Source organism: Heteronotia binoei, unplaced genomic scaffold (assembly GCF_032191835.1).
Source record: "Heteronotia binoei isolate CCM8104 ecotype False Entrance Well unplaced genomic scaffold, APGP_CSIRO_Hbin_v1 ptg001192l, whole genome shotgun sequence".
Taxonomy (NCBI): Eukaryota; Metazoa; Chordata; class Lepidosauria; order Squamata; family Gekkonidae; genus Heteronotia; species Heteronotia binoei.
The window spans coordinates 116,310-141,107 of record NW_026800200.1 but is presented as its reverse complement, the minus strand read 5'-3'; the positions used below and the strand labels follow the sequence as shown (position 1 = coordinate 141,107).

General features: G+C 50.4%; 1 protein-coding gene across 1 annotated transcript in view; it reads left to right on the top strand.

The window, feature by feature from the left end:
• Positions 1-898: 898 nt before the first annotated feature.
• LOC132590929 (mitochondrial disaggregase-like) overlaps positions 899-24,798 on the top strand; it is a 137,564-nt gene continuing 113,664 nt past the window's right edge. The window contains exons 1-3 of the mRNA XM_060263842.1: positions 899-969; positions 5,083-5,186; positions 14,768-14,896. Of these exons, the coding sequence (XP_060119825.1) occupies positions 899-969; positions 5,083-5,186; positions 14,768-14,896 (304 nt within the window). The remainder of the gene's footprint in view (positions 970-5,082; positions 5,187-14,767; positions 14,897-24,798) is intronic.

Below are 24,798 nucleotides of genomic sequence, written 5' to 3'. Positions count from 1 at the left end.
TTTAACTGGAGATGCCGGGGATTGAACCTGGGACCTTTGGCATACCAAGCAGAGGCTCTGCCACTGAGCTATGGCCCCTCTCCATGGCTCTCCAGGGTCTCAGGCAGAGGTCTTTCCCATCATCTCCTGCCTGGTCCTTTTAACTGGAGATGCCGGGGACTGAACCTGGGACCCTCCACATGCCAAGCAGAGGCTCTGCCACTGAGCTAGGGCCCCTCTCCATGGCTCTCCAGGGTCTCAGGCAGAGGTCTTTCCCATCATCTCCTTCCTGGTCCCTTTAACTGGAGATGCCGGGGACTGAACCTGGGACCTTCTGCATGCCAGGCAGAGGCTCCGCCACTGAGCTGCGGCCCCTCCTTAAGTTAAAGATTAAGTTGGTTTCTCAGATATACTGCTAGTCCTGTTACATGTGTCAGAGACGGTTTCTGTTTCCCATAACATGCTTCGTTCCTTATCACAGAATCGTGACGATTCTTTTTCCCCTCCCTCTGAGGTGGCAGACGCCAAGACAGATGTTCCAAGGCATTATAGGGAGCAGTGAGTTGCAGTGTTCTCCAGATTCTTTAGCGTTGGCTGCATTTGCAGTGTTGCTTACAGGAAAGTAGGAGGTTTATAGCCTCCACATTTCATAAATATGCCAAACAGTTCAGTTTTATATGGCAACTAAATTATAAATGATGCATTTTATGTTGCTTAAATGGAAAAAATAAGTTTAGGCTGGGTGAAAATGTAAAGCGTATCTTGCTGTTTCCCCCCTAAAAAAATTTCCATTCCCCTCCGTGGTTTCACCATTTCTGGAAATAGCCTATTTCTACTGGGGGACTGATCCCCAAATATCCTGAAGCCGGTCCTCGAGAGAAAGGAGTGGCTTGGAGCAGACTCCATCGATGGCCGTATGATGGTGAGGCTGCTTCACTACCATTGCGAACAGCTGGAGATGCACTGCTTGAGAAACACAGTTAATCCTTGGTATCTCTGGAATCTTAGGGAGCTTATGCCCCCAAAATCTTGTTGGTCTCTAGGGTGCTACGGGACGTGAATTTAGAATCATAGAGTTGGAAGGGAGCTCCAGGGTCATCTAGTCCCACCCCTTGTGCGATGCAGGAAACTCACAAACACCTCCCCCTAAATTCACAGGATCCACATTGCTGTCAGATGGCCCTCTAGCCTCTGTTGAAAAACCTCCAAGGAAGGAGAGCCCACCACCTCCCGAGGAAGCCTGTTCCACTGAGGAACCGCTCTAACAGTCAGGAAGTTCTTCCTCATGTTGACCCGGAAGCCCATTGGTTCTGGTCCTACCTTCCGGGGCCACAGAAAACAATTCCACCCCATCCTCTATATGACGGCCCTTCAAGTACTTGAAGATGGTGATCCTATCACCTCTCAGCCTCCTCCTCTCCAGGCTAAACATCCCCAGCTCCTTCAACCTTTCCTCATAGGACTTGGTCTCCAAACCCCTCATCCCTCTCTAGGACAGCCCTTCAAGGACTTGAAGATGGTGATCCTATCACCTCTCAGCCGCCTCCTCTCCAGGCTAAACATCCCCAGCTCCTTCAACCTTTCCTCATAGGACTTGGTCTCCAAACCCCTCATCCTCTATAGGACAGCCCTTCAAGGACTTGAAGATGGTGATCCTATCACCTCTCAGCCGCCTCCTCTCCAGGCTAAACATGCCCAGCTCCTTCAACCTTTCCTCATAGGACTTGGTCTCCAGACCCCTCATCCTCTACAGGACAGCCGTTCAAGTCCTTGGTGATCCTATCACCTCTCAGCCGTCTTCTCTCCAGGCTAAACATCCCCATCTCCTTCAACCTTTCCTCATAGGACTGGGTCTCCAGACCAAAACAATTCTACCCCATCCTCTCTAGGACAGCCCTTCAAGTCCTTGAAGATGGTGATCCTATCACCTCTCAGCTGCCTCCTCTCCAGGCTAAACATCCCCATCTCCTTCAACCTTTCCTCATAGGACTGGGTCTCCAGACCAAAACAATTCCACCCCATCCTCTATATGACGGCCCTTCAAGTACTTGAAGATGGTGATCCTATCACCTCTCAGTCTCCTCCTCTCCAGGCTAAACATCCCCAGCTCCTTCAACCTTTCCTCATTGGACTTGGTCTCCAGACCAAAACAATTTCACACCATCGTCTATAGGACAGCCCTTCAGGTACTTGAAGATGGTGATCCTATCACCTCTCAGCCGCCTCCTCTCCAGGCTAAACATCCCCAGCTCCTTCAACCTTTTCTCATAGGACTTGGTCTCCAGACCCCTCACCATCTTTGTCGCCCTCCTCTGGACCCGTTCCAGCTTGTCTATATCCTTCTTAAAATGTGGTGCCCAAAGCTGAACACAGTACTCCAGGTGAGGTCTTACCAGAGCAGAGTAAAGCGAATTTGTGGTTGTTCCTTGCAGCTTCTGGAAGGATATTATGGTTGCTTGCTTATCATATCATGGCCAGAAACCTGCTTACTTCTGGGACCGCCTCTCCCCATATGAGCCCCAGAGAGCACTAAGATCAAGTACCCAAAATCATCTTGTGATCCCCAGGACAAAAGATGCTCAGTTGGCTACCACCAGAACTAGAGTTTTTTCGTTGGCAGCCCCTGCCTTCTGGAATGCTCTCCCCGAAAATATCAGGGCCCTGCGGGACTGGACACAATTCCACAGGGCCTGCAAAACAGAACTGTTTTAATTAGGGTTTGTAGAATCTTTCGGGCTCAAGTGCCGTGTTCTACTGGAGAAAGTTTTCCTTCCAGACGTTTCGTTCTCAGCTGCGGAGAACATCCTCAGTGGCGTTGCAGCCGGAGCAGGCGCTCTGACCTTCTTGGCTGATGTGCATTGAGTGGCACAATGCACAGAAACGTCTGGAAAGAAAACTTTCTCCAGTAGAACACGGCACTTGAGCCCGAAAGATTCTACAAACCCTAATGATGTTACCAGCCGTGAAAACCTGAAATCTTTGAGATCTGTTTTAAGTTCGCTTTTAACAACTTAACGGGGTAGCAACCGTTATACCGCAACATTGATGCCGAAACCCATCCCAGTACAAATTAAGAGTTTTAAACCATGTTTAACAACGCCGTATGCAACGTGAAATGCGAACCGATAATGTTGGCGCCATCTTGGATTTTAACTTAATTTAATTTGCGATTTACACCCCGCCCTCTCCCGCAAGGTTGGCTCAGGTTAGCTTGCGACATTAAAACATTTGCAATAACAATAAATAAGACATATCCAGTTAAACACAACAAATTAGAAACATCTCATAAACATAATACATAAATAGAGGGTCATAACTTCAACAATAATACTGCCAGTTTAGGACCGAAACGGCAAATGTTTGTTTGTTTGTTTAATTAACGTCGTTGTTTAACAACGTCGTATGCAACGTGAAATGCGAACCAATAATGTTGGCGCCATCTTGGATTTTAACTTAATGTAATTTGTGATTTACACCCCGCCCTCTCCCGCAAGGTTGGCTCAGGGAAGCTTGCGACATGAAAACATTTGCAATAACAATAAATAAGACATATCCAGTTAAACACAACAAATTAAAAATATCTCATAAACATAATACATAAATAGAGGGTCATAATACAGCCAGTTTAGGATTGAAACGGCAAATGTTTGTTTGTTTGTTTGTTTATTAATTCATTCAATTTGTATCCTGCCCTCCCGGCCGAGACAGGCTCAAACGTATTGTATGTGTACAATTAATTGTAATGATTTTACTGTAGTTTATTTTAACGTTATGTATTTTAACTGTTGTTAGCCGCCGTGAGCCCGATAGGGGAGGGCGGGATATAAATATATTTCTTAAAAAATACTGGGGGGGGGGCGGGCACAGATTGGACCTGACATATCTGAAATCGCTGTCTCAAAACCCTCTGATTGCAGGCAAGATTTTTGACACCTGCATGCTCATGGGTGGTTGAAGCTGAAAGGAAAGGAAAGGTCCCCTATGCAAGCACCAGTCGTTTCCGACTCTGGGGTGACGTTGCTTTCACAACGTTTTCACGGCAGACTTTTTACGAGGTGGTTTGCCCTTGCCTTCCCCAGTCTTTTACACTTTCCCCCCAGCAAGCTGGGGACTCATTTTACCAACCTCGGAAGGATGGGAGGCTGAGGAAGAACTTCCTGATCGTTAGAGCGATTCCTCAGTGGAACAGGCTTCCTCCTTGGGAGGCGGTGGGCTTTCCTTCCTTGGAGGTTTTTCAATAGAGGCTAGATGGCCATCTGACAGCAATGAGGATCCTGTGAATTTAGGGGGAGGTGTTTGTGAGTTTCCTGCATTGTGCAGGGGGTTGGACTAGATGACCCTGGAGGTCCCTTCAGACTCTAGGATTCTATAATCCTCCTTCCTTGGAGGTTTTTCAACAGAGGCTAGATGGCCACCTGACAGCGATGAAGATCCTGTGAATTTAGGGGGAGGTGTTTGTGAGTTTCTTGCATTGGGCAGGGGGTTGGACTAGATGACCCTGGAGGTCCCTTCCAACTCTAGGATTCTATAATTCTCCTTCCATGGAGGTTTTTAAACAGAGGCTAGGTGGCCATCTGACAGCAATGAAGATCCTGTGAATTTAGGGGGAGGTGTTTGTGAGTTTCCTGCATTGTGCAGGGGGTTGGACTAGATGACCCTGGAGGTCCCTTCAGACTCTAGGATTCTATAATCCTCCTTCCTTGGAGGTTTTTCAACAGAGGCTAGATGGCCACCTGACAGCGATGAAGATCCTGTGAATTTAGGGGGAGGTGTTTGTGAGTTTCCTGCATTGGAATAGATGACCTTGGAGGGGGTTGGATGGGGTTGGAATAGATGACCTTGGAGGTCCCTTCTAATTCTGTGATTCTAAAATCTTATAGCTCCCTATTATGTATTTAGGAAATTTCTGTGCCGCCCCTCTGGAAAACCCAGTGGAGGCAGCTCACAAAGCAAAACATAAAATCCTTAGAAAGTGTATAAAAATAATTCAGAATTAGCAAACTATTGAAAACTCTTTCCCCGAGCGCTTGTGTTTGAAAGGCTTTTTCCTTCACCGCTGGCGACTCACATCCAATCGCTCTTCTTTTATGCTTTTGCCAACAGCACGCTGAATCTTCTGCTCGCGGCTGGTGCTGACCCGAACCTGGGAGACGAGTTCAGCAGCGTCTACGAAACTGCCAAAGAAAAGGGGCTGCATTCTCTGGAAGGTAGTGAAGTTGTCTGCCCTGGTTTTTGGGTCCGTGAGTTGCTCTCTCTTCTTCCCCTAAGATCCCGTGCTGAGAGGATCTCTCTTCTTCAGAACCTGCCTTAAATTGCTGAGCAGTCGGGTTAGAACGGATAGAAGGAGGTACTTCTTCACCCAAAGGGTGATCAGCATGTGGAATTCACTGCCACAGGAGGTGGTGGCGGCTGCAAGCATAGACAGCTTCAAGAGGGGATTGGATAAACATCTGGAGTAGAGTTCCATCAGTGGCTGTTAGCCACAGCGTATCATTGGAAGTCTCTGTGTGGGGCAGTGATGCTCTGTATTCTTGGTGCTAGCGGGGGGGGTGGGGGGTGGCAACAGTGAGAGGGCTTCTAGTGTCCTGGCCCCACTGATGGACCTCCTGAGGGCCCCTGAGCTTTGGCCACTGTTTGACACAGAGTGTTGGACAGGATGGGCCATTGGCATGATCCAACATGGCTGCTCTTTTGTTCTTATGTCTGGGTGCTTGGGGGGGGGCACAGTGGGAGGCCTTCTAGTGTCCTGGCCCCACTGGTGGACCTCCTGAGGGCCCCTGAGCTTTGGCCACTGTGTGACACAGAGTGTTGGACAGGATGGGCCATTGGCATGATCCAACATGGCTTTTCTTATGTTCTTATGTCTGAAGCAGTGATGCTCTGTATTCTTGGTGCTTGGGACGGGGGGCAACGGTGGGAGGGCTTTTAGTGTCCTGGCCCCACTGATGGACCTCCTGATGGCATCTGGGTTTTTTGGCCCCTGTGTGACACAGAGTGTTGGACTGGAGGGGCCATTGGCCCCATCCAACATGGCTTTTCTTACGTTGTTTATTTATGCCGTGCAATCGTTCATTCAAATCCTAGCCAGATTCGGTGGCCGAGGGCCTTGACTCAGGAATCACCCGACCACGTGAAGCTTCCGTATGCAAACCAGGGGATCCCCTGCCCCCACCTGGGGATTGGCAACCCTTGTGGGGCACCATCTGTGTGTTATAATTTAGTGATATGCTGTTTTTATTCTGTATCGGTGTGGCCAAACTTTCTTCATGTAAGAGCCGCATAGGATACACATCAGATGTTTGAGAGCCACAAGAAATGAACATCAGATTTTGAGAGCTGCAAAACATGAAGGAATGAGGGAAGGAAGGAAGGAAAAATGTCAGATATTTGAGGGCGGGAAGGAAAGAAGGAAGTTTAAGTTTATTAGATTTATATCCCACTCTGTCTGCTGGAGCAGGCTCAGTGCGACTCACAACACATAAAAACAGAACAGGGGAGGGACGATGGCTCAGTGATAGAGCATTTGCTTAGTAAGCAGAAGGTCCCCGGTTCGATCCCTGGCATCTCCAACTCAAAAGGGTCCAGGCAAATAGGTGTGAAAAACCTCAGCGTGAGACCCTGGAGAGCCGCTGCCAGTCTGAGTAGAAAATACTGACTTGATGGACCGAGGGTCTGATTCAGTAGAAGGCAGCTTCATATGTTCAGTTCACATTCCATTATTAAAACCATTAAAACAGTTAAAACATTCTGGTGGAAGGGACGGAGGAAGGAAGGAAAAATGTCAGATATTTGAGGAAGGGAAGGGAGGAAGGAAGGAAGGAAGGAAGGAAGGAAGGAAGGAAGGAAGGAAGGAAGGAAGGAAAAAAAATAGCTCCTTCCAGGCTACCCTTCCCAGTTTCAGCAGCAAGTATCTTCGGCACCCAAACAGCAAGATAAAGTCCAGACTTTACAGCAGTCTGCACAGCAGTCGTTCTTCCAAATGCCTGTTTGGGACATACTGGTGAAGGTTGAACTGACGAAAGCAAACTCGGGGTCAACAGAGGAGCTTCGTAAGCAGGCAGGAGGAGGGGAAAGAAAAGGTCAGCATCTCCCGTTGCCACTGCATGAGTTGGCAACAAGACTGCCTCTAAGCTCCGGAGTCTTGTGAGCAAAAGTTCTGCTTTGTGAGCCACTGGCATTCAAGTCGCGAGCTCCTGCATAAATTAGTTCGCTCTGGGGCCATTTTCCCTGTGCTGAGATGAAAACGTGTGCTCCGGAGGCTAAAACACTGTGAGCTAGCTCACACTAACTCAGCTCCGAGGGAACGCCAGTTGGCAAGCCAGGTGGCACGTGGATATCGTGTGGGACAGACCTCTGCTTGGCCCCCAGTGCAAAAATCTACACAACGGGCCTTTAAAAAAGACGGCAGGCGGTTGATAATACAGGTCGCTAGACTTTATTTAAGACAAAAATAAATCAACCCATAAAGTTAATCCCCCCCCCCCTTCTGCGTGCTGCCCCCTCGATATTTGGGCAGAGGAGGGAGGAGCGGCTGGAGTGGAGGAAAAAGAAGCCACTCAGAAAGAAGTTGCATTAATATTTCCCCCCCCCCTTTTCGGTTGACATGTTTTATTAAAAAGAATAAATTCAGTTGCCTTTAAAAAAAAAAAAAAGATCAAGGGGGGGAATCGTGCACGCGCGAGAGAAAAACGGCCTTTGTTTTGCGAGGTTGTTTTTTTCCCTTCTTTTTAACGATTTGCATATTTTGTGTATAAATATTTTTTTTCATAAAAACATCCGAATCGGGGAGGGAGGGAGGGAGGGGGGAGCCGCCCGCCGCCGCCACCGCGACGCATGCCACGCGAAATATATTACAGACATTTGTATGGATGGCAGGGAGGGGAGACGGAGAGCTGAAAAATTCCAGGCTGCCGGTGATTGATGGCAGGCTAGGCTCCCCTTGACGCTTTATTGAGTTTCCGATGATTATCTCTCGCAGAGACATTTTTTACGGATGATGGCCGGGCTGTCATGGTGGACCATGGGGAAAAAGCAACCCAACAATAATAACACTTTAATCTTTTTACTGCGGTGCTCTCTAGTATCTCAGATTCATCTTCCCTGACATCAACCACTTGATTATCCTGCCCCTCCCCGGGTAGGCAAAGGAGGGTAATAAATAAATATACATATGCACCTCTCCTCCACCCTGCCGTCCTTCCCCGCACCGCCACCCACAGCGGGGCGGAGGGGGAAACCGAGAGCTGGGAAAGAGGGTAGGGTCGTCACGCCCGATCCCTGCTTCTCTCAGTTCCGAGGTCCGTTAACGGCGATCCCAGCTCAGGAAGGGACCGGCTTTTAATTACGATATTTTAGATTTGACTCCAATCGGAGCTTGCTTTTTTGGGGAATCCGGGGGCTGTTGCAGGAAGGCCGGATAGCTGTGGTTGGCTGCTAAGGAGCCAAACTCAATTGCTATTTCCGGGGTTTGCTAACAGCCGCTCTCTTCTTGAAGTAGGATGTTTTTACACTGACAGTTTGTGACTCTCTATCACCGCATTGGAAGCTCACCTTTTACATTACCTAATGTGCTCACAACTGTTTTGCATGGTTGCTGCCCGAAGCATCTACACTTGTTTCAGAGCTGCTGCTGCAACGTTCTTCTCGACACTGGTTTTGATCCATTCTTTTCTCTACAGGCGTTTCAAACTTAAATTGTAGAAGTTTTCATGCGGTTTAAAAGTCTCCTCCAAAAGCCACCCAAGGTGCAGTAATTTGCATGAGAACTGACAGCACTTGAAATTCTTACATATCATTGCTTGCCTCATCTAGTAATTTAAATTTGTGTTGTTTTTGCAGTGTTGACACGATTTCCAAGCAATCGTATACGTTTAACTGAGCAGTGGCATTCTGGCTGCCCTCTGATCAGAGAAACCCCCTCCCCAAATTGAAACACTTAAATGTAAAAGAGAGCAAGTCCAACACTCTGTGTCACACAGGGGCCAAAAAACCCCTGGTGCATGAAAACATAAGAGAAGCCATGTTGGATCAGGCCAGTGGCCCCTCCAGTCCAACACTCTGTGTCACACAGGGGCCAAAAAAACCCTGGTGCCATCAGGAGGTCCATCACTGGGGCCAGGACACTAGAAGACCTCCCACTGTGCCCCCCAAGCACCAAGAATACAGAGCATCACTTGACCCAGGCATGAGAACATAAGAAAAGCCCTGTTGGATCATGCCAGTGGCCCCTCCAGTCAAACACTCTGTGTCACATAAGAAAAGCCCTGTTGGATCAGGCCAATGGCCCCTCCAGTCCAACACTCTGTGTCACATAAGAACATAAGAGAAGCCCTGCTGGATCAGGCCAATGGCCCATCCAGTCCAACACACTGTGTCACATAAGAAGATAAGAGAAGCTATGTTGGATCAGGCCAATGGCCCATCCAGTCCAACACACTGTGTCATACAGGGGCCAAAAAAACCCTGGTGCCATCAGAAGGTCCATCAGTGGGGCCAGGACACTAAAAGACCTCCCACTGTGCCCCCCCCCAAGCACCAAGAATATAGAGCATCACTGCCCCAGACATAAGAACATAAGAGAAGCCATGTTGGATCAGGCCAGTGGCCCATCCAGTCCAACACTCTGTGTCACACAGGGGCCAGAAACACCCTGGTGCCATCAGGAGATCCATCAGTGGGGCCAGGACACTAGAAGACCTCCCACTGTGCCCCCCCCCCCAAGCACCAAGAATACAGAGCATCACTGCCCCAGACATAAGAACATAAGGGAAGCCATGTTGGATCAGGCTAATGGCCCATCCAGTCCAACACTCTGTGTCACATAGGGGCCAAAAAAACCCTGGTGCCATCAGGAGGTCCATCAGTGGGGACAGGACACTAGAAGTCTGAGGGGTGACATGATAGAGGTTTACAAGATTATGCATGGGATAGAGAAGGTAGAGAAAGAAGGACTTTTCTTCCTTTCTCACAATACGAGAACTTGTGGGCATTCAATGAAATTGCCAAGCAGTCGGGTTAGAATGGATGAAAGGAAGTCCTTCTACACCCAGAGGGTGAATAATACGTGGAATTCACTTCCACAGGAGGTGGTGACGGCTGCAAGCATAGCTTCAAGGGGGGATGAGATAAATATCTGGAACAGAGATCCATTAGTGGCTATTAGCCACAGTTTATCGTTGGAACTCTCTGTTTGGGGCAGTGATGCTCTGTCTTCTTGGTGCTTGGGGGGGGGCACAGTGGGAGGGCTTCTAGTGCCCTGGCCCCACTGATGGACCTCCTGATGGCGCCTGGTTTTTTTTGCCACTGTGTGACACAGAGTGTTGGGCTGGATGAGCCTTTGGCCTGACCCGAAATGGCTTCTCTTATGTAAGCCCTCCCACTGTGCCCTCCCCCAAGCACCCAGAAGACAGCATCACTGCCGCAGACAGAGAGTTCCAACAATACGCTGTGGCTAAGAGCCACCGATGGACCTCTGCTCCAGATGTTCATCCAATCCTCTCTTGAAGTTGACTGTTCAGTTTGGAGAAGAGACGACGAAGGAGGGACATGGTAGAGTTTCCTAAAATTATGCGCGGGGGATGGAGAGATTTGACAGAGGAGTTTTTCTCCCGTCTCCCAAAATACTGGAACTCGAAGGCATCCAACGAAGCCGGTGGGCAGTACGTTCAGGAGGTACAAAAGGAAATAGCTTCTTTGCACAGAGAGTGATTGAAATCTGGAATTCGCTGCAAGGGGATGTAGGCCACGGAACAGCTTAGAAAGGGGATTAGATAGTTTCATGGAGAGTGCATTTGTGAGTGACTACCAGCCGTGGTGACTGAGGGGAACCTCCACAGTCAGAGACTCTAAGCCTCTGAATCCCAGAGCTGGGAGGCCGAGGCCTTCCCCTGATGTTGCTACCTTGCACCAGGACTCAGAGGTTGACTGTCTCTGGATGTGGAGGTTCCTTTTAGTCCCCGTGGTGAGTCACCATAGATAGACCTCTCCTCTGTGACTCTCTCTCGTCTCTGTTGAAGCTCTTTATTCCTTTCGCCATCACTACATTCTCTGGCAGCGGATTCCACATTTTAGTCACTCACTTTATAAAGAAGGATTTTGTCCATCCTGATTCTACCGTCCATTAAGATAGCCAGCCTGGTGTAGCACTTAAGTGCACGGACTCTTATCTGGGAGAACCGGGTTTGATTCCCCACTCCTCCACGTGCACCTGCTGGCATGGCCTTGGGTCCGCCATAGCTCTCTTATCTGGGAGAACCAGGTTTGATTCCCCACTCCTCCACTTGTAGCTGCTGGAATGGCCTTGGGTCAGCCAGAGCTCTCTTATCTGGGAGAACTGGGTTTGATTCCTCACTCCTCCACTTGCACCTGCTGGAATGGCCTTGGGTCAGCCATAGCTCTCTTATCTGGGAGAACCGGGTTTGATTCCCCACTCCTCCACTTGCACCTGCTGGCCTTGGGTCAGCCAGAGCTATCTAATATGGGAGAACCGGGTTTGATTCCCCACTCCTCCACTTGCACCTGCTGGCATGGCCTTGGGTCAGCCATAGCTCTCTTATCTGAGAGAACCAGGTTTGATTCCCCACTCCTCCACTTGCAGCTGCTGGAATGGCCTTGGGTCAGCCAGAGCTCTCTTATCTGGGAGAACCGGGTTGGATTCCCCACTCCTCCACTTGCAGCTGCTGGAATGGCCTTGGGTCAGCCAGAGCTCTCTTATCTGGGAGAACCGGGTTGGATTCCCCACTCCTCCACTTGCAGCTGCTGGAATGGCCTTGGGTCAGCCAGAGCTCTCTTATCTGGGAGAACCCGGCTTGATTCCCCACTCCTCCACTTGCAGCTGCTGGAATGGCCTTGGGTCAGCCAGAGTTCTCTTATCTGGAAGAACCGGGTTTGATTCCTCACTCCTCCACTTGCAGCTGCTGGAATGGCCTTTGGTCAGCCAGAGCTCTCTTATCTGGGAGAACCGGGTTTGATTTCCCACTCCTCCACTTGCAGCTGCTGGAATGGCCTTGGGTCAGCCAAAGCTCTCTTATCTGGGAGAACCGGGTTTGATTCCTCACTCCTCCACTTGCAGCTGCTGGAATGGCCTTTGGTCAACCAGAGCTCTCTTATCTGGGAGAACCGGGTTTGATTCCCCACTCCTCCACTTGCAGCTGCTGGAATGGCCTTGGGTCAGCCAGAGCTCTCTTATCTGGGAGAACCGGGTTTGATTCCTCACTCCTCCACTTGCAGCTGCTGGAATGGCCTTTGGTCAGCCAGAGCTCTCTTATCTGGGAGATCCGGGTTTGATTTCCCACTCCTCCACTTGCAGCTGCTGGAATGGCCTTGGGTCAGCCAAAGCTCTCTTATCTGGGAGAACCGGGTTTGATTCCTCACTCCTCCACTTGCAGCTGCTGGAATGGCCTTTGGTCAACCAGAGCTCTCTTATCTGGGAGAACCGGGTTTGATTCCCCACTCCTCCACTTGCAGCTGCTGGAATGGCCTTAGGTCAACCAGAGCTCTCTTATCTGGGAGAACTGGGTTTGATTCCCCACTCCTCCGCTTGCACCTGCTGGCATGGCCTTGGGTCAGCCAGAGCTCTCCTGGGAGTTGTCATTGAAAGGGCAGCTTCTGGGAGAGCTCTCTCAGCACCACCCACCTCCCAGGTTGTCTGTTGTGGGGGAAGGAGATAAAGGAGATTGTCAGCCACTCTGAGACTCTGATTCAGAGAGAAGGATGGGGTATAAATCTGCAGACTTCTTCTATTTTGGGAGAGGGGGAATAATTTATCTCTATCCTCCCCATGCATAATTTTATAAACCTCTATCATGTCCCCTCCACCCCATTATCTCTTTTCTAATCTGAAAGCACCCTGACCCTGGGTTCTGCCTTGGAAAAACAGCAGAAACATATACACTGGAGGTGCCTTCCAACGCTATGATTCTGTGAACCCCCACTCTTTTAAACTGGGGCACTTCTACTGTTTGCTTCCCAGTCATGCTTTCCGGTTTTCCTTTATAGTTGGGAGAACCAGGAACGTGGCTTTCGTAGTTGCAATTCAGCATGATAATGCCAGCTCATCAATCTATTACAAGGCAGAGATCTATAGCTGCCAAAGCAAGCGGAAATCTCCTGGCATGTTAAAGGTTAATGAATGAATTAGGGCAGAAGGGATCACGGAGCATCTGAGAAAGTGAGTCAGCAACAATGAAAGCTTCTCCCTCAGTTAAATTCTTAATCTTTGTAGTGCAATAAGATGTGGTGTCATAATCGTAGAGAGCCCTGTGGTTGGCCCTCCAGAGGAACTGGCTGGCCACTGTGTGAGACAGGAAGCTGGACTAAATCGACCCTCCCTGGTCTGACCCAGCAGGGCTCTTCTGAGGTTCTTCCCAGGGGAAGGCCTCAGCCTCTCTGCCCTGTTGTTGGCTCTCCAGAGGATCTGGTTGCCCACTGTGTGAGACAGGAGGCTGGACTAGATGGACCCTCCTGGTCTGACCCAGCAGGGCTCTTCTGAGGTTCTTCTCAGGGGAAGGCCTCGGCCTCTCTGCCCTGTTGTTGGCCCTCCAGAGGGACTTTCTGGCCATTGTGTGAGACAGGAGGCTGGACTAGATGGACCCTCCCTGGTCTGACCCAGCAGGGCTCTTCTGAAGTTCTTCTCAGGGGAAGGCCTCAGCCTCTTTGATATTGCTCAATACTCCATGAAATTGCCGAGCAGTCGGGTTAGAACAGATAAAAGGAAGTACTTCTTCACCCACAGGGTGATTAACACGTGGAATTCACTGCCACAGGAGGTGGTTGCGGCTGCAAGCATAGCCAGGTTCAAGAGGGGATTGGATGAACATATGGAGCAGAGATCCATCAGTGGCTATTACCCACAGAGTATTGTTGGAACTCTCTGTCTGGGGCAAATGATGTTCTGTATTCTTAGTGCTGGGGGGGGGGGGGCACAGTGGGAGGGCTTCTGGTGTCCTGGCCCCACTGGTGAACCTCCTGATGGTACCTGGGTTTTTTTTGGCCACTGCGTGACACACAGTGTTAGACTGGATGGACCATTGACCTTGTCCAACGTGTGTCTGGGGCAGTGATGCTCTGTATTCTTGGTGCTTGTGGTGGGGGGCACAGTGGGAGGACTTCTAGTGTCCTGGCCCCACTGATGGACCTCCTGATGGCGCCTAGGTTTTTTTTGGCCACTGTGTGACATAGAGTGTTGGACTGGATGGGCCATTGGCCTGATCCAACAGGGCAAGGGAGCAAGTTTGGAGAGCAAGTTTGGTGTAGTGGTTAAGTGTGCGGACCCTTATCTGGGAGAACCGGGTTTGATTCCCCACTCCTCCACTTGCACCTGCTAGCATGGCCTTGGGTCAGCCATAGCTCTGGCAGAGGTTGTCCTTGAAAGGGCATCTGCTGGGAGAGCCCTCTCCAGCCCCACCCACCTCACAGGGTGTCTGTTGTGGGGGAGGAAGGTAAAGGAGATTGTGAGCCGCTCTGAGACTCTTCGGAGTGCAGGGCGGGATGTAAATCCAATATCTTCTTCTTCTTCTCTTATGTTCTTATGATGATCCTGGAGGTGCCTTCCAACTCTATGATTCTGTGAACCCCCACTCTTTCTCTTTCGGGGGGGGGGAGTTATATCGCACACTGTTTGGGAGTCCTGAACCTCACCTTGTAGGCCCAGGTACTTATTTCCCCTCCCGCTCTCCTCCACGGATGTCGTCCCTCCACACCTAAAAACACCAAATGAAGTTTGTTTGTCCCCTTTCATGTCACTCCATGACAATGACCTGCGTTTCTCCCCCTTTGGCTCCCCCTGCAGTTCTGGTCACCCGGGAGGACGACTTCAACAACCGGTTGAACAACCGAGCCAGTTTCAGGGGCTGCACAGCCCTGCACTATGCTGTGCTGGCCGACGACTACCCTTGCGTCAAGATGCTACTCGACGGAGGTAAGCAAATAAAAGGGTTTTCTGGGACTGGACCCAATCATCGCCTCTAGGTGTCTTCAGTACTTCCATGCCTGCCCCCAGTGCATTGCCCAATAGCTCTCCTGGTGCCCACCAAGCGTTTTTAGAAAGCTTCTGAGTGGCTGCTGGAGATCTGATTTTCTGTGCAGATGCTGAAAAAGCCACCTTGGCAGCAGCTGCCAGCACAGGGATTTTCATTGTGTGACTGAATGTCAGCTGTGGTGGCCATTTTGTAGCTAGCTCCTCCTGAGGCAGCCATTTTGCGGCTGGGGACACTTACTGTGGCAGTCATTTTGTAGCTAGCTTCTCCTCTTGTAGCAGTCATTTTGTAGCTAGCTCCTCCTGAGGCAGCCATTTTGTAGCTAGCTTCTCCTCCTGAGGCAGCCATTTTGTGGCCGGGAACACTTCCTGCAGCAGTCATTTTGTAGCTAGCTCCTCCTGAGGCAGCCGTTCTGTAGCTAGCTCCTCTTTCTGAGGTAGCCATTTTGTAGCTAGCTCCTCCTCCTGAGGCAGCCATTTTGTGGCCGGGAACACTTCCTGCGGCAGTTATTTTGTAGCTAACTCCTCCTGAGGCAGCCGTTTTGTAGCTAGCTCCTCTTCCTGAGGCAGCCGTTTTGTAGCTAGCTCCTCCTCCTCCTGAGGTAGCCATTTTGTAGCTGGGGACACTTCCTGCGGCAGTCATTTTGTAGCTAGCTCCTCCTGAGGCAGCCGTTTTGTAGCTAGCTCTTATTCCTGAGGCAGCTGTTTTGTAGCTCCTCCTCCTCCTGAGGCAGCCATTTTGTGGCTGGGGACACTTCCTGAGGCAGTCATTTTGTAGCTAGCTTCTCCTGAGGCAGTCATTTTGTGGCTGGGGACACTTCCTGTGGCAGTCATTTTGTAGCTAGCTCCTCCTGAGGCAGCCATTTTGTGGCTGGGGACACTTCCTGAGGCAGTCACTTTGTAGCTAACTCCTCCTGAGGCAGCCATTTTGTGGCTGGGGACACTTCCTGAGGCAGTCATTTTGGAGCTAGCTCCTCCTGAGGCAGCCATTTTGTAGCTGGGGACACTTCCTGTGGCAGTCATTTTGTAGCTAGCTCTTCCTGAGGCAGCCATTTTTTAGCTAGCTCCTCCTCCTGAGGCAGTCATTTTGTGACTGGGGACACTTTCTGCGGCAGTCATTTTGTAGCTAGCTCCTCCTGAGGTACCCGTTTTGTAGCTAGCTCCAACTCCTGAGGCAGCCATTTTGTGGCCGGGGACAGTTCCTATGGCAGTCATTATGAGAGAGCACCCACCACAATTTGTCAGAGTTCCAGAGGTGCCCGCGGGCTCGAAAAGGTTGGGGACCTCTGAAATACACGCGTCAGTGCAGCTCCCAAAGCCTCTCTTGTGGCTGTTCTGTCACATTTTTGAATCCGTCTGGGGTTTGCAAATGTGGGGGGCTTATTGGCCATTTTTGCAAACCACACTGAGGGGGATCTTGGGAGTGCCGCTTCCTTATCACGTCTCTTTGCCTCTTCATACTTATTGCTAGGGGTCGTTTTGTAGACAAATAGGTGGTGGAGCTCATTAGCATATGCTGCCCCCCAACCAGCCAAAAGCAATCTGATGCAAGAAAGGAGAGCCCCGGCCGAGTGAGGCCTGCTTGGGCTGGCTAGAAATCCAGCCAGCCCAAGCAGGCCTTACTCACCTGGAGCTCTCCTAGGCTGTTCTCCTCACCCCACACACCCACACAGTCAAAAGGCCAGCAAGCCAAAGCTAACATAAGAAGTGGGAAAAGGGTGGCGCGGGCTTCTCCAGGGGTTAATGGAGGCTGCTGGGGGTGTGGCAAAGCCCCTGGGGGCTGGCTAGCTGCCTGCTCTCCTCATCCAGGGATTGTTCTGCAGCTGCACCTCCTATTCAGTGGACAAGGTCGGTGGGGAGGAAGAGGGGGAACCCTCAGAAAGGTTCAGGAGCTCCTGCTGAATCCGAGACCTGCTTATTAATTTTTTAAAAAATTACTGCTGACCCCATGCAAGTGGCGTGGTTTTGCTGGTTCCTGTGTACCAAATATAGAAGAAGAAGAAGATATTGGATTTATATCCCGCCCTCCACTCCGAAGAGTCTCAGAGTGGCTCACAATCTCCTTTTCCTTCCTCCCCCACAACAGACACCCTGTGAGGTAGATGAAGATATTGGATTTATATCCCGCCCTCCACTCCGAAGAGTCTCAGAGTGGATCACAATCTCCTTTCCCTTCCTCCCCCACAACAGACTCCCTATGAGGTAGATGAAGATATTGGATTTATATCCCGCCCTTCACTCCGAAGAGTCTCAGAGCGGCTCATAATCTCCTTTCCCTTCCTCCCCCACAACAGACTCCCTGTGAGGTAGATGAAGATATTGGATTTATATCCCGCCCTCCACTCCGAAGAGTCTCAGAGTGGATCACAATCTCCTTTCCCTTCCTCCCCCACAACAGACTCCCTATGAGGTAGATGAAGATATTGGATTTATATCCCGCCCTTCACTCCGAAGAGTCTCAGAGCGGCTCATAATCTCCTTTCCCTTCCTCCCCCACAACAGACTCCCTGTGAGGTAGATGAAGATATTGGATTTATATCCCGCCCTCCACTCCGAAGAGTCTCAGAGCGGCTCATAATCTCCTTTCCCTTCCTCCCCCACAACAGACTCCCTGTGAGGTAGATGAAGATATTGGATTTATATCCCGTCCTCCACTCCGAAGAGTCTCAGAGCGGCTCACAATCTCCTTTCCCTTCCTCCCCAACAACAGACACCCTGTGGGGTAGATGAAGATATTGGATTTATATCCCACCCTCCACTCAGAAGAGTCTCAGAGCGGCTCACCATCTCCTTTCCCTTCCTCCCCCACAACAGACACCCCCGTGAGGTAGATGATGATATTGGATTTATATCCCGCCCTCCACTCCGAAGAGTCTCAGAGTGGCTCACAATCTCCTTTACCTTCCTCCCCCACAACAGACACCCTGTGAGGTGGGTTGGGCTGAGAAGGCTCTCACAGCAGCTGCCCTTTCAAGGACAGAGAGCAGCTCACAATCTCCTTTCCCTTCCTCCCCCATAACAGACACCCTATGAGGTGGGTGGGGCTGATAGGGCTCTCACAGCAGCTGCCCTTTCAAGGACAACCTCTGCCAGAGTTATGGCTGACCCAAGGCCATTCCAGCAGCTGCAAGTGGAGGAGTGTGGAATCAAACCTGGTTCTCCCAGATAAGAGAGCTCTGGCTGACCCAAGGCCATTCCAGCAGCTGCAAGTGGAGGAGTGGGGAATCAAACCCGGTTCTCCCAGATAAGAGAGCTATGGCTGACCCAAGGCCATTCCAGCAGCTGCAAGTGGAGGAGTGGGGAATCAAACCCAGTTCTCCCAGATAAGAGTCTGCACACTTAACCACTACACCAAACTGGCTCTTCTTTCACCACCAGCTTTCTAGATTTCCTAGATTCTCTTCTTTCACCACCAGCTTTCTAGATTGTCTAGATTGGGGAGGGACGGTGGCTCAGTGGTAGAGCATCTGCTTGGGAAGCAGAAGGTCCCAGGTTTGATCCCTGGCATCTCCAAAAAAGGGTCCAGGCAAATAGGTGTGAAAAACCTCAGCTTGAGACCCTGGAGAGCCGCTGCCAGTCTGAGAAGACAATACTGACTTTGATGGGCCAAAGGTCTGATTCAGTAGAAGGCAGCTTCATATGTTCATATATGTTCATATGTCTAGATTCTCTTCTTTCACCACCAGTTCTGCTCTTCTTTCACCACCCGCTTTCTAGATTCTCCTTCATCACACAGGACTCATCTTAAGCATGGAAAACAGCAGACACTGCTTATATCTAAAGCATTGATTAGTCTACAGTGTGGAAGGTGGCTTCCAATATAAATAAAAACAACCATTATTTCAAAAAACGCATAAAAGGCTGCAATTCAGAATCGCCAAGAAGGCCTGCCAATAAACAAAAACTAATTTCAGTCAAATGCATTCCTAAATTTAAAAAAGTCTTCAACTTCCTCCTGAAGACCCGAAGTGATGGGGGCCAGGCAGACCTCCCTAGGGAAGTTGCTCCGTAACCGTGGGGCTGCCACTGAAAAGGCCATCTCTCGTGTGTCTGCCACACGAGAAAACACCTGATGGACGAATGAAGGCTATCAGCAGACCGGTGGCCCCCCTGGATCTGGAAGTCCCTGCTGCAACCCTGCATTGCAAAAGAGGAGATGGCGGGAGGCGAGGGGCTTGTTTGTTTCTCTGGAATTGTGGGTGAACTTCCACAGCCCCTGTCATGACTCAGGGGGGTCTTACCAAGTGCCGCCACCTCTGGGTTAAGGGTTCCCCTTGAAGAGGCCCAGAGTCTCCTCCCAAGCCCTTCAGGCCTCCTGTAGCTTAGGCCAAATAATAGGCGTGAGGTCCAGGCAGAGGGAACAGCAACAACAAAAAAGGTTTATTGCAGTGCAATGTGAATTAAGAAGCTGCATGAAACAGTAAAAGGGTGAAGGGGAAACAAACAAAAGTCCTAACGCGTCTGAACTTAACAGTCCCTAAACTACTAACCAGCACTCACCCCTTGCCTGGGTGAGGGAACTTTCCCCTGCTCAAACTCTTCAGGCACAGCCTGCCTCCAGCTAAGCCTTCCAGGGAAGGACCCCCCCCCCCCCCTTCCTGGGCTGGGCCTTTATATTCTCTTCCCAGGCCCCACCCCTCTCTGGGCCTGTTTCCCTCCAAAACCCTTGCTACCCAATCAGAGAGACAGAGGGGATCCTGGGAGATGTAGGCTTTTCCCAGTAACTCCTAAGCAGGCTTCCCTGGGGCCTGAGGGCCTCTCTAGGCCCAGGATCATGACGGCCCTTAAGTACACAACCCTCTCTGCTGTCAGGATTCAGCAGAGGGTAGGTGATGCTTAGGGGTAGAGTGTCCCTACAATCTTCGGTTTAATACCTGTCATCTCCAGTTAAAAGGACCAGGCAGTAGGAGATGAGAAAGACCTTTCTCTGCATGAGACCCTGGAGAGCTGCTGCCAGTCTGATTAGACCAGGGGTGTCAAACATGTGGCCCAGGAGCCGCATCAGGCCCCCAGGGGGTTCCTATCAGGCCCAGGATCAAGTCTGCTCCCTCTCTCTTGCTTCCTTCTGCGTCACAGTTCGCTTTGCCAAGCTTGCTCAATCACACAGGAGCTACAGAGCCTCCATTTGCTGAGGCTTCTCCCTTGGGGAGGAGGGAGAGCCTGCTTTGCCAGGCTCTCTCAATTGCACAGGAGGGCTACTGAACCAAGCCTCTTTTCGTTCTGTTGGCTCAGGCTATGCCCCCTCCTCATCCCCTGGGGAAGGAGGGAAAGAGCCAGAGCTTCCTTTGCCCAGTTCCCTTGATTACACAGGAGAGATACGACATAAGAACGTAAGAGAAGCCATGTTGGATCAGGCCAACAGCCCATCCAGTTCAACACTCTGTGTCACATAAGAACATAAGAGAAGCCCTGTTGGATCAGGCCAGTGGCCCTTCCAGTCCAACACTCTGTGTCACATAAGAGAAGCCCTGTTGGATCAGGCCAGCGGCCCCTCCAGTCAAACACTCTGTGTCACATAAGAGAAGCCCTGTTGGATCTGGCCAGTGGCCCCTCCAGTCCAACACCCTGTGTCCCATAAGAACATAAGAGAAGCCCTGTTGGATCAGGCCAATGGCCCCTCCAGTCCAACACCCTGTGTCCCATAAGAACATAAGAGAAGCCCTGTTGGATCAGGCCAATGGCCCCTCCAGTCCAACACTCTGTGTCACATAAGAACATAAGAGAAGCCCTGTTGGATCTGGCCAGTGGCCCCTCCAGTCCAACACCCTGTGTCCCATAAGAACATAAGAGAAGCCCTGTCGGATCAGGCCAATGGCCCCTCCAGTCCAACACTCTGTGTCACATAAGAACATAAGAGAAGCCCTGTTGGATCAGGCCAATGGCCCCTCCAGTCCAACACTCTGTGTCACATAAGAACATAAGAGAAGCCCTGTCGGATCAGGCCAATGGCCCCTCCAGTCCAACACTCTGTGTCACATAAGAGAAGCCCTGTTGGATCAGGCCAGTGGCCCCTCCAGTCCAACACTCTGTGTCACATAAGAACATAAGAGAAGCCCTGTTGGATCAGGCCAGTGGCCCCTCCAGTCCAACACTCTGTGTCACATAAGAACATAAGAGAAGCCCTGTTGGATCAGGCCAGTGGCCCCTCCAGTCCAACACCCTGTGTCCCATAAGAACATAAGAGAAGCCCTGTTGGATCAGGCCAATGGCCCCTCCAGTCCAACACTCTGTGTCACATAAGAACATAAGAGAAGCCCTGTCGGATCAGGCCAATGGCCCCTCCAGTCCAACACTCTGTGTCACATAAGAGAAGCCCTGTTGGATCAGGCCAGTGGCCCCTCCAGTCCAACACTCTGTGTCACATAAGAACATAAGAGAAGCCATGTTGGATCAGGCCAGTGGCCCCTCCAGTCCAACACTCTGTGTCACATAAGAACATAAGAGAAGCCCTGTTGGATCAGGCCAAAGGCCCCTCCAGTCCAACACTCTGTGTCACATAAGAACATAAGAGAAGCCCTGCTGGGTCAGGCCACTGGCCCCTCCAGTCCAACACTCTGTGTCACATAAGAACATAAGAGAAGCCCTGATGGATCAGGCCAATGGCCCATCCAGTCCAACACTCTGTGTCACATAAGAACATAAGAGAAACCATGTTGGATCAGGCCAATGGCCCCTCCAGTCCAACACTCTGTGTCACATAAGAACATAAGAGAAGCCCTGTTGGATCAGGCCAGTGGCCCCTCCAGTCCAACACTCTGTGTCACATAAGAACATAAGAGAAGCCCTGTTGGATCAGGCCAGTGGCCCCTCCAGTCCAACACTCTGTGTCACATAAGAACATAAGAGAAGCCCTGTTGGATCAGGCCAACAGCCCCTCCAGTCCAACACTCTGTGTCACACAGTGGCCAAAAAAACCCAAGTGCCATCAAAAGGTCCATCAGTGGGGCCAGGACACTAGAAGCCCTCCCACTGTAGCCCCTCCCCCAGCACCAAGTACTGCCCCAGATGGAGAGTTTGAACGATAAGCTGTGGCTAATAGCCACTGATGGACCTCTGCTCCATATGCTTATCCCTCTTGAAGCTGGCTATGCTTATAGCTGCCGCCACCTCCTGTGACAGTGAATTCCACGTGTTAATCATCCTTTGGGTGAAGAAGTATTTCCTTTTATCCATTCTAACCCGACTGCTCAGCAATTTCATTGAATGCCCACGAGTTCTTGTATTGTGAGAAAGGGAGAAAAGTACTTCTTTCTCTACCTTCTCCATCGCATCCATAATCTTGTCAACCTCTCTCATGTAGCCCCTCAGTCGACGTTTCCCCAAGCTCAAGAGCCCCGAGCGTTTTAACCTTTAATACAAAATCTTTGTATTTGTGTCCTTTGTAAAGTTTATATCTCTGCTACCCGGCATTGCATTTTATGACACACACGGCCCGGTCTGACGAGGTCTCGTTTATGTCGGATCCGGCCCTCGTAACAAATGAGTTCGACACCCCTGGATTAGGCAGTGCCAACATTGATGGAGAAGAAGCCCTTTAGCTTGGAGAATCGTCGACTGCGGGGTGACATGATAGAGGTATACAAGATAATGCATGGGATGGAAAAAGTAGAGAAAGAAGGACTTTTCTCCCTTTTTCACAATACAAGAACTCGTGGGCATTCGATGAAATTGCTGAGCAGTTGGGTTAGAACGGATAAAAGGAATAATAATAATAATAATAATAATAATAATAATACTTTTTATTTATATCCCGCCCTCTCCGCAAAAGCAGGCTCAGGGCGGCTCACAACACATAAATACAATGTACAGTAAAACCATATACCATAAAATCATTAAAAATTGCATTAAGATTAACATTATGGTGCTATAGTTAAGATCTTCCATAAAATTCAGTGACTAAAGCGTAAAACATATCCAGCAAGACTTTCTTGACTCTGTATTAAGTGAAGGCTATTTTAAAGCGGTGGGTCTTGCAGGCCCTGCGGAATTGGTCTAAACATCGCAGGGCCCGTACCTCCTCCGGGAGTTGGTTCCACAGTAGGGGGGCCGCTATGGAGAAGGCCCGGTCCCGGGTGGTCTTCAATCTGGCCTCCCTTGGCCCAGGGATATTCAGCTGGTTCTTTCCAGCTGACCTCAGCGCTCTCTGGGGTTCATACGGGGAAAGACGGTCCCTCAAGTAGACAGGTCCTCGGTCATATAGGGAAGTCCTTCTTCACCCAAAGGTGGAACTCACTGCCACGGGAGGTGGCGGCGGCTACAAGCATAGCCACCTTCAAGAGGGGATTGGATAAAAATATGGAGCAGAGGTCCATCAGTGGCTATTAGCCACAGTTTGTGTGTGTGTATGTATGTGTGTGTGAGTGTGTGTGTGTGTGTGTATATATATATGTATGTATGTAGGTATGTATGTATGTATATACACACACACATATATTGGCCACTGTGACACAGAGTGTTGGACTGGATGGGCCATTGGCCTGATCCAACAGAGCTTCTCTTATGTTCTTATGAGACACAGTGTTGGACTGGAGGGGCCACTGGCCTGATCCAACAGGGCTTCTCTTATGTTCTTATGTGACACAGAGTGTTGGACTGGAGGGGCCACTGGCCTGATCCAACAGGGCTTCTCTTATGTTCTTATGTGACACAGAGTGTTGGACTGGAGGGGCCGCTGGCCTGATCCAACAGGGCTCCTCTTATGTTCTTATGAGACACAGTGTTGGACTGGAGGGGCCGCTGGCCTGATCCAACAGGGCTTCTCTTATGTTCTTATGTGACACAGAGTGTTGGACTGGAGGGGCCACTGGCCTGATCCAACAGGGCTTCTCTTATGTTCTTATGTGACACAGAGTGTTGGACTGGAGGGGCCACTGGCCTGATCCAACAGGGCTTCTCTTATGTTCTTATGTGACACAGAGTGTTGGACTGGAGGGGCCACTGGCCTGATCCAACAGGGCTTCTCTTATGTTCTGATGTGACATAGAGTGTTGGACTGGAGGGGCCATTGGCCTGATCCAACAGGGCTTCTCTTATGTTCTTATGTGACACAGAGTGTTGGACTGGAGGGGCCACTGGCCTGATCCAACAGGGCTTCTCTTATGTTCTTATGTGAAACAGAGTGTTGGACTGGAGGGGCCATTGGCCTGATCCAAAAGGGCTTCTCTTATGTTCTTATGTGACACAGAGTGTTGGACTGGAGGGGCCACTGGCCTGATCCAACAGGGCTTCTCTTAGGTTCTTATGTGTGACACAGAGTGTTGGACTGGAGGGGCCACCGGCCTGATCCAACATGGCTTCTCTTATGTTCTTCTGTGACACAGAGTGTTGGACTGGAGGGGCCACTGGCCTGATCCAACAGGGCTTCTCTTATGTTCTTATGTGACACAGAGTGTTGGACTGGAGGGGCCTCTGGCCTGATCCAACAGGGCTTCTCTTGTGTTCTTATGGGACACAGAGTGTTGGACTGGAGGGGCCTCTGGCCTGATCCAACAGGGCTTCTCTTATGTTCTTATGTGACACAGAGTGTTGGACTGGAGGGGCCTCTGGCCTGATCCAACAGGGCTTCTCTTGTGTTCTTATGGGACACAGAGTGTTGGACTGGAGGGGCCATTGGCCTGATCCAACAGGGCTTCTCTTATGTTCTTGTGTGACACAGAGTGTTGGACTGGAGGGGCCTCTGGCCTGATCCAACAGGGCTTCTCTTGTGTTCTTATGGGACACAGAGTGTTGGACTGGAGGGGCCATTGGCCTGATCCAACAGGGCTTCTCTTATGTTCTTGTGTGACACAGAGTGTTGGACTGGAGGGGCCATTGGCGTGATCCAACCTGGCTTCTCTTATGTTCTT